Source organism: Chenopodium quinoa, unplaced genomic scaffold, assembly GCF_001683475.1.
Source record: "Chenopodium quinoa cultivar QQ74 unplaced genomic scaffold, ASM168347v1, whole genome shotgun sequence".
NCBI lineage: Eukaryota > Viridiplantae > Streptophyta > Magnoliopsida > Caryophyllales > Amaranthaceae > Chenopodium > Chenopodium quinoa.
The window spans coordinates 5,026,595-5,044,574 of record NW_018743783.1 but is presented as its reverse complement, the minus strand read 5'-3'; the positions used below and the strand labels follow the sequence as shown (position 1 = coordinate 5,044,574).

The following is a 17,980-nucleotide window of genomic DNA, read 5'->3' as shown; positions in this document are numbered from 1 at the left end:
GCCGACCAAGTACCAGCCCCACCAGCAGCCGGTAAGAAAAGGAAGGCACCTCTGCTGGTGGAGGTGAAGAAAGAGAAAAAATAGCAATCACTGACCGGTAAACGGTCAGATGAGCTCCGTCCCCAATCGGCTGGTGAACATATTGATATACCTCTGGACGACAACCGTCCGGAGCGTACCGTGAAGGTTAGGACGGTTGCTTTTTCTAAGTTGGGTGCAGACTTGCACCTTCTGCTGAAGGAATTCAAAGATATTTTTGCCTTTGAAGTGGAAGAGATGCTAAGTGTCAGCCCGGATCTTGCTTGCCACAAACTCGCCGTGGATCCTAAAAAGAAGCCCATCCGGCAGAAGAAAAGAAATCACGGCAAGGAAAGAAGTCAGGCGGCAGCTGCCGAAGTTAAAACGCTGTTGGATGCTGGGTTCATTCGGCCATGTAATTTCCCCGACTGGGTGGCGAATGTTGTGGTTCTAAAGAAGCCGAATGGTACCTGGCGTATGTGTGTTGATTACACAGATCTCAACAAGGCATGTCCCAAGGATAAATATCCACTTCCTAAGATCGACAGTCTGGTCGATTCGACAGCCGGGCATGCCTTGATGAGTTTTATGGATGCCTACTCCGGCTTCCATCAGATACCCCTATGGAAGAAAGATCAAGAAAAGACGGCCTTCGTCACTGACCAAGGGTTATTCTGTTACACTGTGATGCCGTTTGGCTTGAAAAATGCGTCGGCTACGTTCCAACGAATGATTAATACGGTCTTTATTAATCAAATTGGGAGGAATGTAGAGGCGTACATTGATGACATGATAGTCAAATCCAAGCAGCAGGCGAATCACCTTGCTGATCTCTGAGAAACCTTCACCACACTCAGGCGACATAAGGTTATGTTAAATCCTAAGAAATGCGTCTTTGGTGTTGAGTCTGGGAAGTTTTTCTGATTCCTGATTGATCAAAGGGGGATAGAGGCTAACCCTGAGAAGATTTAGGCGGTGATTGACATGAAGTCACCCCGCACTGTTAAGGAAGCACAGAGACTAACCGGTTGCCTAGTGGCCTTGGGGAGATTCCTCAGCCGGTCAGGTGACAAATGCCTTTACTTCTTCCAAGCAATCAGGAAGAAGACCAAATTTGAATGGGGGGATGATGATGAGGCGGCCTTTCAACGGTTGAAAGAACACTTGCACTCTTTGCCAAGGCTTGTTAGTCCACTGCCTAGAGAGGTGTTATACATGTACTTAGCCGTCTCAGACCATGCTCTCAGTGTCGTTCTCCTTGCTGAGAAAGACGGTGTTCAGCTTCCGGTCTATTTCATTAGCCATGTTCTAAAAAATGCTGAGCTCCGGTACCCCATGGTAGAAAAATTTGGCCTTGCCCTGTATATGGCTTTCAAGAAATTGAAACCGTATTTTCTGGCTCATCCGGTGGTAATCTACACCGACCAGCCCCTCAAGCGGCCAATGTCTACTTTGGAGTCATCCGGCAGAATGTTGAAATGGGCTATTGAAATGCAAAGTCTTGAAATCACTTTTGAACCTAGAAAGGACGTGAAAGGTGAAGCGTTTGTCGACTTCATTGTTGAAATGACACGACCGGTGGAACCGGATAACATTGACCAGGTATGGAAAGTGTACGTAGACGGAAGCTCAACGAAGAACGGCTGCGGTGCAGGAATTATATATGAGTCCCCTGAGGGGGACAAATTTGAATATTCACTGCGGTTTAAGTTTCAAGCCTTAAATAACGAGGCGGAATATGAAGCCCTGCTAGCCGGAATCCGCTTGTATAAGGCAGCAGGGGCAACTAAAATTGACGCCCATTTTGATTCACAATTGGTCGTCAGCCAGTTTGAGGGAAAATATGATCAAATATCTTCAGGCAGTCAAAGAAGAGGCTGAGGCACTTGAGGAATTCCGTCTGAATCAAGTGGCTAGGTCAGATAATAACCAGGCGGATGCGTTGTCCAAATTGGCTTCATCCGCCTGCTGTGATACTCCTCGGTCGGTCTATTAGGAATTTCTTGAAAAGAGAAGCATAGATGAAGAGCCCATTGGAATCTTGGACCGAAGCTCTACCTGGATGGATGGCATCCGGGCATATTTAGCAAACGGCAAACTTCCTGATTCACCACAGGAGGCAGCCGTCATGAAAAAGCGAGCAGCAAACTTCGAGTTGAGAAACGGAGAGCTCTTCAAGGCGAGTTTCCTCAAACCTCTATTGAAGTGTGTTACCCTAGAAAAGGGGAAAGAAGTTCTCGAATAATTGCATGCTTGGTACTGTGCCTCTCATATAGGCGGAAGGTCCCTAGCCATCCGAGCCAAGCGGCATTACTTCTAGCCTACTCTTGAATCAGACGCCAAAGAGTTAGTCAAAATATATGACAAATGCCAACGGTTTGGCCCACTTATCCACCGCCCGGCTACAGATCTGACGGCAATCCACAGCCCAGTCCCATTCGCTAAATGGGGCATGGATATATTGGGCCCTTATACCCCTGCTCCAGACGGAAAGCGCTACATTTTGGTGGCTGTGGATTATTTCACCAAATGGGTAGAAGCTGAGCCGGTTAAGAACATCAAGACAAAAGATGTCATCTCTTTCATCTGAAAGAATATCATCACCCGGTTTGGGGTACCTATGTCTATGGTGTTTGATAATGGCCCTCAGTTTGAGACCCCTAACTCAAGACTTGGTTGGGAGATCAGGGTATCTTACATTGTTTTGCATTAGTCGGCCGACCCCAAGAAAACGGCCAGGTTGAAGTCTTCAACAAAATCATCTCAGACGACATAAAAAAGAAAATCGAGAGAGCCGGTGGTTTATGGGCAGAAGAATTAATTCATGTCCTATGGGCCATCCGGACTACTGCTAAAAGGGAAACCGGAGAAACCCCATTTCTTATGGTATACGGTGCTTTAGCCGTCTTGCCCATTGAGCACTACGAGCCGACTCTCAGAGTTATGCTGTATGATGAAGAGACAAATTGGGAGACCATGCGGCTGGCATTGGACTCCCTCCCGGAGCGCAAGGGCAACGATGCCCTACGCCATGAAATATACCGTCTGAGAATGACCAGAGTATATAACAAGAAAGTGCATAAGCGCCCTCCGAAAGTGGATGACTTTGTGTTACGAAAAATGGAGGCAACCGGTAGGGCCAATGAGGCTGGGAAGCTAACCCCTAATTGGGAAGGCCCCTACCGGATCTATGAATAAGTCAGGAACGGCACCTACCGTTTGGAACCCCAGACGGTTGCCGCCTGCCTAGAACTTGAAATGTAGATAATCTAAAAAAGTACTACTTTTGAGAATGTATATTTTTTGTACAATGTAAGTCAATTAATGAAAATTCAGGCTTTGTTTGCAGATTTATTTTGCCATTTTTATTGTTCTTCCGCCTGGGCAATACCCAGACGGACCCTGTGTTTAACTTACTAAGTTTGATACTTAGTTTAATTGAATATTATAATTGCTTGTCCGCTTGGGTAAAACACAGACGGACTCTTTGTTTGAATAACTAAGTTTGATACTTAGTGTAATTTAATAATTGCTAGTCCGCCTGGGTAAAGCTCAGACGGACTCTTTGTTTAATTAATTACGTTTGATACTTGGTGTAAATTATCAATTGCTTGTCCGTCTGGGTAATACTCAGTCGGATTATTCGTTCAACCAACTAAGTTCGCGTTGAAACTAGGCACAAAAACGCTTAGTGGCTATACAACCAGTCTCAAACAAGACGAAAGGCCAATATGGCCGGCTGGTTGCTTATTTTAAAAAACCGCCTGTCCCAACATGGACAAAGGCGTCCGGCGACACCCCTCCGGGTGCAATCGTCGCAGAGAACAGACTATCCGTCGGTTCTATGTACCAACGCAGATGGTGAAAATTGAACGACCAAATTGGTCAGCTCATAGCCGTCTGACCAGAATAATCTAAAGAACGATTAAGTTACCGAATACCAGATGCCCTGAGGCATCAGTCGATCATCGGCTGAAGTTCTCATTTAGTTTATTTATTCCAAATTTGCACTCACTCCCCGTATTGGGGCAGAAGGTTATGTGTAATGGCTATCTGTTAACCCAAGACGGAATATAACCGCCTGGGTAAGTAGCTCAAAGCACCCGCTCTAATGGTCGGTTGTGCACTTGGTTTGGGGCAATCACCATTGTGATTGATTGGCCCAAAAAACACTCCATACTTCTCTTAGTATCAAGTGTTTTCAAGCCAATCAATCAATTTGAAATAAAACCAACCACACAACCGCCCAGGGGCAATAGCAGCCGGATTGCGAATTGCCGCATGCTTTTCTAAGTTAGGAAAAATATTAAAAAATTTCAAACATATGAAAAATTCAACTTGAAAAACTCAAACGCAAACATTTATAAACACCGACTGAGTCGGAATACTTCGTTAATATTTAAAATGGCACAAAGGCCAAAATAAGTGTTAACCGGATACCTCCGGTCAAGAAAGAAAGAAATAAAATGTTAACCCAACTCCTTAGTTGGTAAAGATACAATAATACACGGCATACAAGCCGGTAAAGAAACAAAATGGCATACTACCGCAAAAATAGAGGGGCCCGCCTAAGGCTGAGGTGGTTGTTGCTGCTCCGGCTGAGTTTAGCTGGTTTGGCCCTCGTTATGCTCATCCGCCGGCTCCTCGTTATCAAAGACTTCATATCCCTGCTCATCAGCCCAATCTTTGAAGCGAGGCGGGGGAGCATCACCTAGTAGCTGGGCATCATACACCTTAGTGGCGTAATCATACCTCAGCTTATAGACCTCAAAGTCTATTTCTAGGTAAAAGAGGCTCCAGGTGATCTTCAGCCGGGCCAGGTTGTCGCGCTCATTCTCCTTTGTCAGCCGTTTTTGGTCTTGGGCAAGCTCGTCCGACTGCTTGTTTCGCAGATTTACAAGCTCGACTCCCAGACGGGTAACGTCTGCTCGGAGTTGGGCGTTTTCCTTGTCAGCATCTTCTAATGCCTTGAGATCTGATTTGGCATCCTTCAGTTGCTTATCAAGGTCATCAGCCCGGCTGTTAGCTTCGTCATTCGCAGCCGTCAAACTCTGGATCAGCTCCTCCTGTTTCAACTCTACTTCTTTAATCTTTAAATTACACATATAATCAGTATATTCATCAGAGTTAAGGTTTTCAAGGGCCCTCCGTTTGGCGTCATTTACCTCTTCCTGTTTCCGCCTGAAGGGGCCCCGGAGGCCGTCCACCCTCACCATCACCTGAGACAAGAGCAACCGGATTATGAGTTACTTAGCAGAATTAAAGATAAAAGATATCAAGGTTGTGGGATTCATTACCTCAGCCAGTTGACCCATTATCCGGTCGAAGTCCACGACCTGCATATCAGGTATGGAGTTCTTCTCAGACCGGGTGAGGGTCCTCACCATCCGTTTTGCAAAACCCGCAAGATCCGGCTCGTCAGAAGTCAGATCTGCATCAAAAGTAGTACTCTGTGAGAAAGAGGCAGCGTAGTCGGCATTCATCTGTTGTCGGCTGCTGATCGACCTCCTAGAGGTATCAACCTTGGTCTTGATTCTCATAAAATCAAGTGGCCAAGGTGTTTCAATCCGTCCCTTACCTTGGGTTTCCGGATGGGTCTCAAGCTTTTGCTCTTCCCCAGGCGTTGCCGCACCGGCTGCAACATTAGGTGGCTCGCCACCCTTCGATGCCGTAGAGGCATCCAGCACTTTCTGCTGCGAGCGTTCCGAGCTTTTGCTTAGAATTCTCATCGCAGCAGGCGATTTGCCCCAAGTCGTTGGACGACCGGATTTGGCAGAAGATTGTTTCTGGGAGGAGGGTCCTTCCTAGCGGCTTTCACAGCCGGAGTTTTTTCTAGATCGTCTTCTTGCCTTTTGAGCAGCTTGGAGAAAGATCGTGGAATTTTCTTGACAGAATCCTGAGAAATAAGCAAAGGGTAAGTATACCCAACCGTTAAAAAAAAAAATGTGATGCAAGCTCATTAATCCAGGCGGTCTTACCCCGCCTTTTTTGGAGTCTTTGGCTTCGACGGGTGCCTTCTTGGCAAGCGCAGCCTCTTTGCGCAGCAGCGACGCAGACTTAGCCGGAGTCTTCGCCGGGTCGACCATTCTCAAGGCGTCGTCTGCAAGAACAAGAATTTATGGTTAGAAGAAATTATGGCAAGTTTGCAATAAAAATGAAATAACAATCATTCCGGATGAGAAGTATTCTACCCCTGGGAAACATTGTACTCAGCCCGCAGGCGGACAAGAAGCACTCGTCCTTGAAGAAGTCCGGATGGGGAATCCAGTTCTTGGGAACTATGATGTGAGTCCCACCCCCCATGGGCTCAGTTGTTGTTTCAAAAAATCCCGGCTCCATTATTTGCTCCCGGGCCTTAGTAGATAGCACCGGGAGAGGGCATTTACGTCCTAGAAGAGCTGGCTCAGTGTTGTACCGGCGTAGTGTCCGGTTGTGTCTTAAGGTGGGGGAAGAAATCAAGTAAAACTTGTCCTTCCACCCGGATCATTTGGACACTTTGTCCAAAGTCATCAAGTATTGGGGCAAGGTAGTCAGAGTATACCATGCCCCATGGCCGCCTAGGGCCTTGCTCAAGTAGTCCATATGAGCGAAGGCGGAAAAGCTGGGGTTTATATTTTGAAACTCGCAGGCGGCGATGTAACTAAGAATGTTCACCCACGAATTGGGGGTGAGGTGCCAAACCCCTACATCGTACCCCTTAAGAATTTTCCTAATCCCGGAGTGGAGGGGGAACCGGAGACCGGCTTCGATAACTGCCTCGTAACAGACGAAGTAGTGGTCTGCATTGTCAATATCATCGCCCCAGGCCATTTCAGCGTCAACCGGAAGAACGATGATGTCCCAGACCTTTCCAAAGGGGTGTTTTTCCTTGAAGGCCCTAAATCCGCTCTTGAGGATGGCAATGTAACCCGGCAGCATCCGGGTCCTTTTAGGGTTGGGGTTGTCAGTGACCTTAGGCGGTTGCTGATAGTCAGCCGCAAAATTGTCTTGGTCAGAGCTAGAAGATTCGGCCCTTGACCCTTCGCCGTCCTCAGCGTTGCCGGCTTCATTAGAGGAGGCGGTTCCTTCTCCGCCTACCTCTCGTACCCCGGAGCTCCCGAAAGTAGAGGGAGCTTCTTCTTCGTCAGACCTGCTCTCCTCCAAATCCCTCTGTTCCCCGTCTAGGAAAACCTCATCGGCTGGCACTTCCATAGTGCGTCGGCTCCTAGGCCGTCTGGCTGTTTGTTTCGTTCTAGCCACTGTGTCCTGCACAGACACAGAGAGGGAGGATATCGGTTCTGACAGTCCAGCAAAGGCACCCCCTGTTCTAGACTCAGCCGTTCTGGGGGATCGGTTGAGTGTCCTAGGCAGTGCCGAGTGAGTGGATTGATAACTCATTTATATTCTCTAAAAAACTAGGTATACAGGTGGAGAAAAAATGGTATACAAATTGAAAGGGAGGAAAGCTAAAATGGTACAGGCGGTTACCTCGCTTTTACTCTGAAAAATCTGAAAACCGCTACAGCCGGTAAACCGGGTGTTGAAATGCTAGCACACCGAAGCTTGAAACTTGTTGTGATGCAGACGGAAGCAGAGAATCTCTCTCTAGAAGCTCTCTTTTTTTCTTTCTAAAAAGTGAAATGTGAATAAGGTGAAAAAAAAGGGGGGGTAAACTTCTATTTGTAGAAGGTGAAAACGGGGGAAATCTTTGATTTGAAATTCAAATTTTTACCTGTTACTATTCACCTTTGAGAGGTGGACATGTGTCACAGGCCCCACGTGATATGGACGTGCGACCTGTGAGGGGCAAATGTTTAGGGTAAAAATACCCTAGACACATGGACCAATGTGAGGAGGTCACGTGTCGAGCTCAGGATGGCCCATGTGGCTTAACATACTCTTGACACTTGGCGCCCTAAGATACTTCTTTGAAATGGCGGCCTTCAAGGGCCCAAATCCCTAGAAGCATCGTTTTACGGCGCAGCCCACTGAAATTTAGGTCAAGTGACCTAGATAGGGGCACGTTCTCCAAGGACCCTATAAATAGGGAGATATTTCCCCACTTTGGGGAAAAATTCAATCATTTATTACACCTGCATTCTCTCACATCAGAGAAATACCTGAGCTTGGAATCCAGGCAGATCCCCACCTAAATTTCCGTACTCTTTATATCTTTTCAAGTTACTAACTTGATCGTCAGAGGCGGAGCTCCAACCACCCGGAGTCTCCGTTATTTTGCAGGTACAACTCAGCCGGATCAGTCTTCGTGACGTAACTCTCCCGTGGGACAAAAACACCCAAAACACAAACAATGGGGAGAAAACCTACCACTGTAAGAAGTGTATAAGGAACCACCCTGGGAGAGACTGTGATGGGAATTTGGTGACCTGCAGGTTCTGCAACAAGAAGGGACACATGGAGTATGAGTGTTACACCAAACAGAGACAACAGGGAAATAGTGGGAATGGTGGGAACACCCAGCAGAGGCCTAACAATTTCAATAACCAGGGGAATAGGGGAAATGGTCAAAATGGGAAGTTTGGGAATGGTAGCAACAATAACAACAGGTCTGGCAATGGCAATGGCAACAACAACAACTCAGGCAACAACAACAATGGGTATCAAGCAAGAAACAACACTCCCGGCCGCTTGTCTGTGATGAGCAAGGGAGAAGCTGAGAGGTCCTCAGATGTAGTTACTAGTACTTTTTCTATCCAATATATCTCTGTCAACACTCTATTTGACTCTGGAGCAGCTTATTCTTTCATTTCTACTTTTATTGTGCGCAAGTTCAACTTAACTAAATCGAGTCATGTTGATGTGTCAGTCAGTCTGCCTACGGGCAAACTTGTTCTTTGTAATAAAATATTCAAAGGCTTGCCTTTGAAAATAGGAGAAGCTATCTTTCCATCAGATCTTATTGAGTTTAACCTAGGGGACTTAGATGTAATTCTGGGGATGGATTGGCTGAGTTTATACAAGGCTAAGATAGACTTTGAGATGCAGAGGGTACACCTGAGTGATTCTTTGGGTAAGAAAGTGTCCTATAGACGGTTAGGGAAGCCTAAAGGTTTTGGGATCATTTCTGCGATGAAGGTGAAGAAGCTAGTGAATAAGGGATGTCCATTGTACTTTTGCTGCGTTCAAGATTTGAGTATGAGTGAGAATAGGCCGATGGAGGATGTGCCCATTGTGAATGAGTTTTTAGATGTCTTTCCAGAAGAGATTTCGGGAATGCCACCTAAGAGGGAAGTTGAGTTTACCATTGATTTAGTTCCAGGAGCTGCACCTATCTCCAAAGCACCGTGTAGAATGGCACCGGCTGAAATGAGTGAACTAAAGGCTCAATTGCAGGATTTGCTAGACAAGGGGTTCATTAGGCCCAGTGCATCACCTTGGGGAGCACTTGTGCTATTTGGGAAAAAGAAGGATGGAAGTTTGAGGCTATGTATTGATTATAGAGAGTTGAATAACGTGACAGTAAAGAATAAGTACCCTCTACCTAGGATAGATGACTTGTTTGACCAACTGAAGGGGGCTACCGTGTTTTCGAAGATTAACTTGAGGTCGAGGTACCATCAGTTGAAGGTTGCAGATAAAGACATTCCAAAAACAGCCTTTAGAACTCGGTATGGACATTACGAGTTTACAGTCATTCCTTTTGGGTTAACCAATGCACCAGCCATATTTATGGACTTGATGAACCGAGTGTTTCATGAGTATTTGGATAAGTTTGTAGTTGTGTTTATTGATGACATTTTGGTGTATTCGAAGAATGAGGAAGAACATGATGAGCACTTGAGAACTACCCTTGAAACTCTTAGAAAGAACAAATTGTATGCTAAGTTTTCCAAGTGTGAGTTCTGGTTGGAGAAAGTGGCATTTTTGGGGCATTACATTTCGAAGGAGGGTGTATCCGTAGATCCTACGAAGATCAAGGCGGTGAGTGAGTGGCCTACACCTAAAAATGTGACTGATGTTCGTAGTTTCTTGGGATTAGCTGGATATTATAGAAGGTTTGTCAAGGATTTTTCGAGGATAGCCAGACCCATGACTACTCTTATGAAGAAGCAGAGCAATTTTGAGTGGAACCAGAGTTGTGAGTCAGCTTTTCAAACCCTCAAAGAGCGATTGACCACTACACCAGTGCTGGTATTACCTGATGGAATAGAAGGATTCGAAGTGTATAGTGATGTCTCGAAGCATGGTCTGGGATGTGTCCTATAACAGAATGGAAGGGTGATCGCATATGCATCGAGACAACTGAAGAAGCATGAAGTCAACTACCCTACCCATGATTTGGAACTTGCAGCTGTTGTATTCGCTTTGAAGATTTGGAGGCACTACCTTTACGGTGTTTCTTGTAAGATCTTCACGGACCATAAAAGTCTAAAGTACATGTTTACCCAAGATCACTTGAACATGCAGCAACATAGATGGTTGGAGTATCTTACAAACTACCATGTCCACATCCAATATCATGAGGGAAAGGCGAATGTAGTTGCGGATGCCCTTAGCAGAAAGTCGAGTCATAATGTCAATGCTTTGATTGTGGCCAATGAGTTGTGTGAAGATATGAGGAGATTGAACCTTGAGGTTATCAACAAAGGAGAGTTAGAGGGGTTACTGGGTGCTTTAACCATCCAACCTTCCATATTTGAGGAGATTAAAGAAAAGCAGCTGGAGGATGAGTCGTTTCAGAAGATTAGAGATCGTGTGACTAGTGGTGTGGAGACTGAATTCAAGATTCATGAGGATGGGAGCTTGAGATACAAGGAGAGATGGTGCATACCACAGAAGTGTGAGGATATCAAAAGGAAAATCATGGAGGAGTGCCATAATACACCATATTAAGTTCACCCTGGGGGCAATAAGTTGTATAAGGATTTGTAGGAGTTCTATTGGTGGCCGAATATGAAGAGAGAAGTGGCTGAGTCTGTATCTAAATGTCTAATGTGCCAGAAAGTGAAGATAGACCATAAAAGACCTATGGGAAAGGTACAACCATTAGAAATACCAGGTTGGAAGTGGGATTCCATATCCATGGACTTTGTGACAGGCTTACCAAAGACTCGTACTGGGAATGACACGATTATGGTGATTGTAGACAGACTTACTAAGTCAGCGATGTTCATTCCTATAAAAGAAACCTGGAAAAAGAAGCAGCTAGCAAGCGTCTATGTGAAGAATATAGTTCGGTTGCACGGAGTTCCCAAGGACATAGTGTCAGATAGAGAATCGAGGTTTCTATCAAAGTTTTGGCAAAAAGTGCAATAGAACCTTGGGACAACACTGAAGATGAGTACTGCCTTTCACCCTGCAACCGATGGTCAGACTGAGAGAACAAATCATGGAGGACATGTTGCGAGCTTGTGCTTTAGATTTCCAAGGAAATTGGGAGGATCACCTACCCTTGATCGAATTCTCTTACAATAACAGTTACCATACAAGCATCAAGATGGCACCTTTTGAAGCATTGTATGGAAGGAAGTGCTGAAGCCCAGTTCACTGGAATGATTACAGTGAACGGGTTACTTTGGGTACAGATTTCATTGAGGATATGGTGGGCAAGGTGAAACTAATCCAGTCGCGTATCAAGGCAGCACAAGATAGACAGAAGAGTTATGCTGACTTGAAGATGAGAGATGATGAGTTTAATGTTGGGGACAAAGTATTTCTAAAGGTTTCTCCAACAAAAGGTGTGATGTGATTCGGCAAGAAAGGGAAGCTTAGTGCAAAATATGTTGGTCCGTATGAAATTCTCCAACGTGTAGGGAAAGTGGCTTACAAATTGGCTTTGCCAATGGAGTTCGAGAAAATGCATGATGTATTCCACATTTCCCAACTGAAAAAGTATGTGCCTAGTGAAACCCATGTTTTGCAGCCGGAGGCTATTCAACTAGATGAGTCTCTAACTTATGAAGAAAGACTAATCAAGAGACTAGACCACAAGGTGCGTAGTACTAGAAACAAAGATGTGAAGATAGTGAAAGTCCTTTGGTCAAACCAGGAGTACGAAGAGGCTACTTGGGAGGCCGAGGAAGAGATGAAAAACAAATATCCCGAGTTTGTTTGACGAGGTGAGTTACGAGGGCGTAACTCTTTTCTTTTGAGGGGGGAAGAATGCGATATAATTTTGCGCGCTTTTACCTCAATAATACCATTTATTGCCTTATTTTGCACGTTTTTGCATGTTTTGGTTATCATTATGCATCATTATTGCGTTTACATACAATAAAAGTATGTAAACTTTGGCCAAATATGAGTTCATTAAGTACAAAGTTCGATTTGTTAAGTGTGTTTGTTGAGAAGCAAACAATTTACAGCAATACAAAACGCATAAGTTTGAATACTTTTGAGGAACTATGGATTTTGGGTAAAGTTTCGAGGGCGAAACTTCTTTTAAGAGGGGTGGATTGTAATCCCCCATATTTTTAACTTAATTATTATTTATTTATATATTATTCTTACAAATATTTTTATGTCACTTTCATTAAATAAGTTAATTTTTATGAAAAGATTTAAGTAAACTAATATGTTTTTAACTAATTTACAACAATTTTAACATTATAGCCCAAAACCCAAATATTACTCCTAATCTAATTAGGAAACCCATAACCAAATAAAGCCCAAATAAAACCCTTACCCTTCTCCCTCTTCTCACGTAAAAAAAAAAAAAAAAAAAAAAAAAAAAAAAAAAAAAAAAAGAAGAGGAGCAGCTTTCACTTCCTCCTTCTTCTCCTTCATTCACGAGCCACAAACAGAGAAAAAAAAAAAAACCCGAAGCTTCCCCTGCTGCCGCCCCTGCCGCCGCGCCGCACCACTGCAGTTCGCTCTCCCCTCTTTTCCTTTCTCTTATTTCTCTTTCTTTATTTCTTATTATTTTGATTAAAGATTCAATTTTTATTTGATTTCAATTATAAAATTATTGTTATTAGGCTTTAATAGTATGTATAAATTACAAAAGATTATAAATTTATGGATTTTGTATGTCTAAATTATTAAATAAAATTTCAGATTATGTATTTTGCATATTTTAGGGTTTAAAACATTGATTTTTCATGTTTTAGGGATTGATTACGTGTTAATAAAACTATCTAATCATACTATGTTTAAATTACATTAAAATATAATTATCTTAATCATAAATAAATATTCAGATTTATTAAAGTTTCAATTTTTATGAACAAGAAGTGTTAATTTCATGTTTTTATGCTTCTAAACCTACAAAATAATCATTGTGAGTATTTTGTGATTGAAAAAGCTTTGAACTTTATATTCTAACTTTAATAAATAATTTTCAGATTTCATACCTTTTATTTTGAAGCCTCTAATTGCATTGAATTGATATATTCTTGGGTTTTTAACACACTGACTTGCTATATCATGACTAATTCAAGTAATTATGCTTATGGGGTTATTTTATATATTTAAAACAAATTCCAGATTTATTTACCCACTTTAAAGTTGCTGTAATTTGATATAAAACACTATATTTTCATAATTCTAACATGTAAACTTAAAGTTGGGATGTTATATTACTAACTTTGATTTTTGGGGACAATCTAAAGGCTTTATTTTGGTGATTTGAGAGGTTTTAACGTAGTTTAGTATTGCTGTAATTTTAATTGCTTTGGTATTGATTTATTTCTAATTTTTTGGTTTAGGAGAGGACTTTGTAGAAGGCGACTTCTAGTTTTAAAGTGGCCAACCGGATTGTATACACAAGGTACGTACAAGATACGAAACCTTGTTTGTAGGTGCATGTTTAAGGACGGATCGAGAACTTAGTATCATGTATAGGATTGACTGGGTTAAATTGTCTTGTTATACATTGTGAATTTCAAATGATGTGCACTAGTTTATAATGCAAGTATTATTTGTGCTTTAATTATGCAAGGTGCGCTTAAAGGCAAAGGTATGTGATTGGTTTAAAGATCAAATTATTACTCGTTCATGATTATGTAAACAGGATGAGTAAAGGAGAAATTCAAGTCTTGTAAGATGAGGTTAAGGTTTTGGGGTGCCTTATGCACTCAAGGTGTTTATACACCGAGGTAGTAATGGAATAATTAATAAATGTTGTTTGTCACTAATAAATCAAGAATCTAAATTCAGAATTTGCCATGTTTGACTAAATTGCTTTTGGGATGTTTGTATTGATATGTATATGAGTCATCACCAAGTCTAAACCTATAAATCACGTAAAGTGCAAGATGGATGAGCAATAAAACTCTGGAATGGTGCACATCTGGAGTAATGACAATCAGGGGTTGGGGTACATGGCGTATTAGCCGTGTCCTTTTCTCGAGGCCGTCTGATCTGCGAGTCTCTTATTTCAAATATATTTTTTTTTAAAACTAGGAGTTAGGTGAGATCTCATACTAACTACGGTCACAGAGTCGCGCCCGTGGTCGTTGGATGTTTATTGATGTTTCCGAAAGGAGGCATGGGGTTTTTCTTTATTGATATTCCAAATGGGACATGGGTTGGACAACCTTGTCTATTTATAAATCCAATGAAATAAATAAATGAGTCAGTTAATATTAATTAGTGAGGTCTTAATAAATTTGATAATCGAGTCGTGAATTGAGTCTGTATTTAATGATGCTTGTGCTGGAATATTAGTAGCACGTTAGGTATTTTCTTAATTTGTTTTCGCAGCTTGTATGTACTCAGCTTTGCTGACTGCGTGCTTTTTGTGTGTCTTTCTTTGGTCATGGCCTTCGCCTTTCAATGACCCTGTGACGATCCAATTTTTACACTTGTAATATTAGGGAGCAGAATAACTACTGGTTCTTACACATGTAGCATTCATCAGGGTTGTGGGATCTTGAGTAGAGAGTTGGTTGTTTCCATATTATTTATTTTGCAAAGTTTGAATTTATTTTAATTCAATTTTAGTTGACACTAATTCTTTTGGGTTTGAATTTATTAAAACACTGAATTTAATTACTTACTAGTTTTTATCGGGTTTTGAATAAGGGCCTTAATGGTTCCAACTTGTAATACTTATTTTGATTTAATTCCTTTGTTTTTGAGGTTTATTAAAAACTGTTTTGGTTTTCCGCTGCAAATTTCTGAGATAGTCTTAACGTTTGAACACGTGGCGGTAGCACACCAGTAATTTTGTTGAAATTGTTCAGGTTATATACATGTTTTTAAGAGAGAATTATTGGGGTGTTACAACGTTCAAGTCTCGCTCTCTAACTAGAGATTATCCAAGTTAGTTCTCGTTACAACCCATAGGCAACCTGGTGTTGGAAACCTTGGACCATAACTACAAACTAATCATGTAACCTCTAAGTCCCTAGCGGAGTCGCCACTGTAAGGAGGGTGACCCCGTCGCAAGGGGTACTCTCCATAAATTCCCATGGCCCTTTAGAGCCTAGGACTTTATACTTGTTAGAGTGTATTAGGATTTGAATTCCTGACTGTTTGGGGGACCTTGAATTAGAAATGATTCTATCATACACGCTTTTTTGTAAGGAACAAGTAGGAGTCGCCAATGTGTTTTGGGAAAACACATAAACCTCGTTCATGCCTTTCTCTCAAGTAGAGTTCAAGGGATATTTAGCATGAATTATAAGTTTACCCATGCCCAAATTGGTCTACATAAACCAGAAATGAGTTCGGGAGCGAGCGTACTAAGATAAAGTTCCCTTTAGAGGGGAATCGCGATCCTAGCCCTAGTGCGGCCTCTACTAGTTCTTCCTTTTGCACAATTTCATCACCAAACAATATATGCAACGTGATACCTAAAACTAAATTAGTTTATTTTATCCACACACATCAATTCACGTAGGAATTACATCGTAAGGTCGTTATTCTTATTTAATTAAATTCGTGAAAAGAACAAGAAAATAAACAATATTCGCCTTGGCTTAAGTGATCAACCAACAATTATTTTATTCAATTCTAATCTTTATTTAACGAAAGATACTATATGGAATTGATTAATTAATTATTTTAAAGGTGATCAAACAACACTAATTAATTAAGGTTCTTTTAAATAAGAAAATAAACGTGATTTAACTAAGTGCTTGGGAATTTACCACTTCTCTTTTCTAGATCTCCGTTTAGAAAAGTTATGGATTCCTTCTTGTTGGGGAACCACCACCGTAGTAACAAAGTATCAAAGGGGTTTTAGGACAAGAGGGTTAGGAAGCACAAGTTTACAAGTATTCTGCCAGCGTTTTAGGTTATTTTCCCTCTGTTTAAGCCTCGGATTAGGGTCTTATTTATAGGGAATGATTAGGTTTAGGGTTAAGAGCATTCTTCCGGAGCAGGTGTCGCGCGCAATTGGATGAGTTGCGCGCGGCTGTCACGCGCAAGTGAATAAGTCTCGCGCTGATGATGCGCGTAGTTATTTATGTTGCGCGCAGCTCTATTGTAAGATTCGATTTTCAATATTTTAATATTCTGAATCTTTCGCGAGCACATCTCAAGAAGTTGCGCGGAGTGCTGCGCGCATCTGAATAAGTTGCGCGCGACGGCTGAGCGCAACTTTGTGAGATGCGCGCGACATTTTCCACGGCAGCTTAAATTTTAACCTAGACGCTTTTAAATCCGTCATTATTGGGTTTTGAGCACGGGCTTAAGCCTAATTATGATAGGGTTTAGTTAATTGGACCATGTATTGGCCTTGTTCTTTTGTTCAGGCTAGTCTTTTGTGTTTTGTGGCTTAACCAGTTATCCATAAGTATTCTTCACTTTGATCCAACACGAAGATGGCTTTATTTATCGTCATTGCACTTCCTATCGGGACAGGAGGCCAAAAGTAGATGTCTACAGTTTGCCCCTACTTTGATCGAGTCTAGGATAGACGATGATCAAAGTAGTCAAGGAAAAATCCGAGACTCATTTTGCGAAGTTCTCTAAGGTTAGAGAATCTTTCAGTAATGTTTAAGGATGTCGAATCAGTCCTCGGTTTGCTAAGTGTTTGAACAAGTGGCTATTAAGGCTAGAGAAAGTTTTCCCTAGTCTTAACGCGCTAAATAATCTAGATTGATCCTTTGCAATTGTAGAATACTTTTACAAGTAAATGTATTCTGAGTGATGTCCAGCCATGAGAAGAGATTAGTTTTAAAGAGAATAAAAGGGGATGATTTCCTCTCAATCATGTCATCGTTGGTCTAAAGTCCCTCGATATGTCATTGAAACTTTAGCCTGACTTTAACAAAGTAAAGAGAATAAAAAGGGGTTTTCGATATTCGAACCGAAAAGGGTTCGCCATTCGATCCGGGTCCGGTATTCGAACCAGATGCCCACAAGATAGAAATACATGTCTTAGGACTGGAGGCATATATCCAAATCTAGTGAGAGAGAAGAAAGTTAGCAACTCTCTCAGCAGTTTTGTCCACAAGATGAGAACACGTGTCTCAGGACTGGGGGCACGTGACTACATGGGTGCGACATTGTCTTGTTGCTCTTTATACAGGGGGGAGACGGACACCCTAACTGTTTGGTAAGTTAGTAAGCTCACTAACTACCGTATTTGCTTCCATTGAAGAACTTCCTATTCCTGAAGGTTCGGCGCGCCTGTTGACTACAGTAAATAGTCTACCTTTTAGTTCCGAGAGGTAGATCTCGCAAAGCTTAGGCTGAGGTGAAATTTTATGCAACACCTACGCTGTACAATTTTATGTTGTACGCTACGCCTTTTGCATTTTTAGCTGCATGAAAACGCCTTCCTTTTGCTACAGACGTGAAAAAGAAGAAAACACAGACACTTATAACGTCATTACAGTAAAATGACAAACCTGTCTATGGGTGCTTTTACGTAAAGCATCACCACGGAACATCTTAAGGAACGCTTACGAAAAACGTTCAAAACGTATGCTTGGGGAAGGCACAAAGCATGGTGTGCATGCAAAATGATGCAAAAAACTATCAAAGAAGAAAATAAACTACAAATGCAATGAAATTAAAAGGATTTTGATAATTTGCGCACCATTACGTCTAATAACGAGCAAAAACCATT

The 17,980-nt window shown here is 42.2% G+C and overlaps 1 protein-coding gene across 1 annotated transcript; it reads left to right on the top strand.

Moving 5' to 3' along the window:
- Positions 1–10,911: 10,911 nt before the first annotated feature.
- Positions 10,912–12,073, top strand: LOC110684765. Its single transcript, XM_021861199.1, has 3 exons — positions 10,912–11,240; positions 11,521–11,696; positions 11,772–12,073. Exons 1-3 carry the CDS (start codon positions 10,912–10,914, stop codon positions 12,071–12,073), a joined length of 807 nt encoding a protein of 268 aa, XP_021716891.1.
- The last annotated feature ends 5,907 nt before the right edge of the window (positions 12,074–17,980 follow it).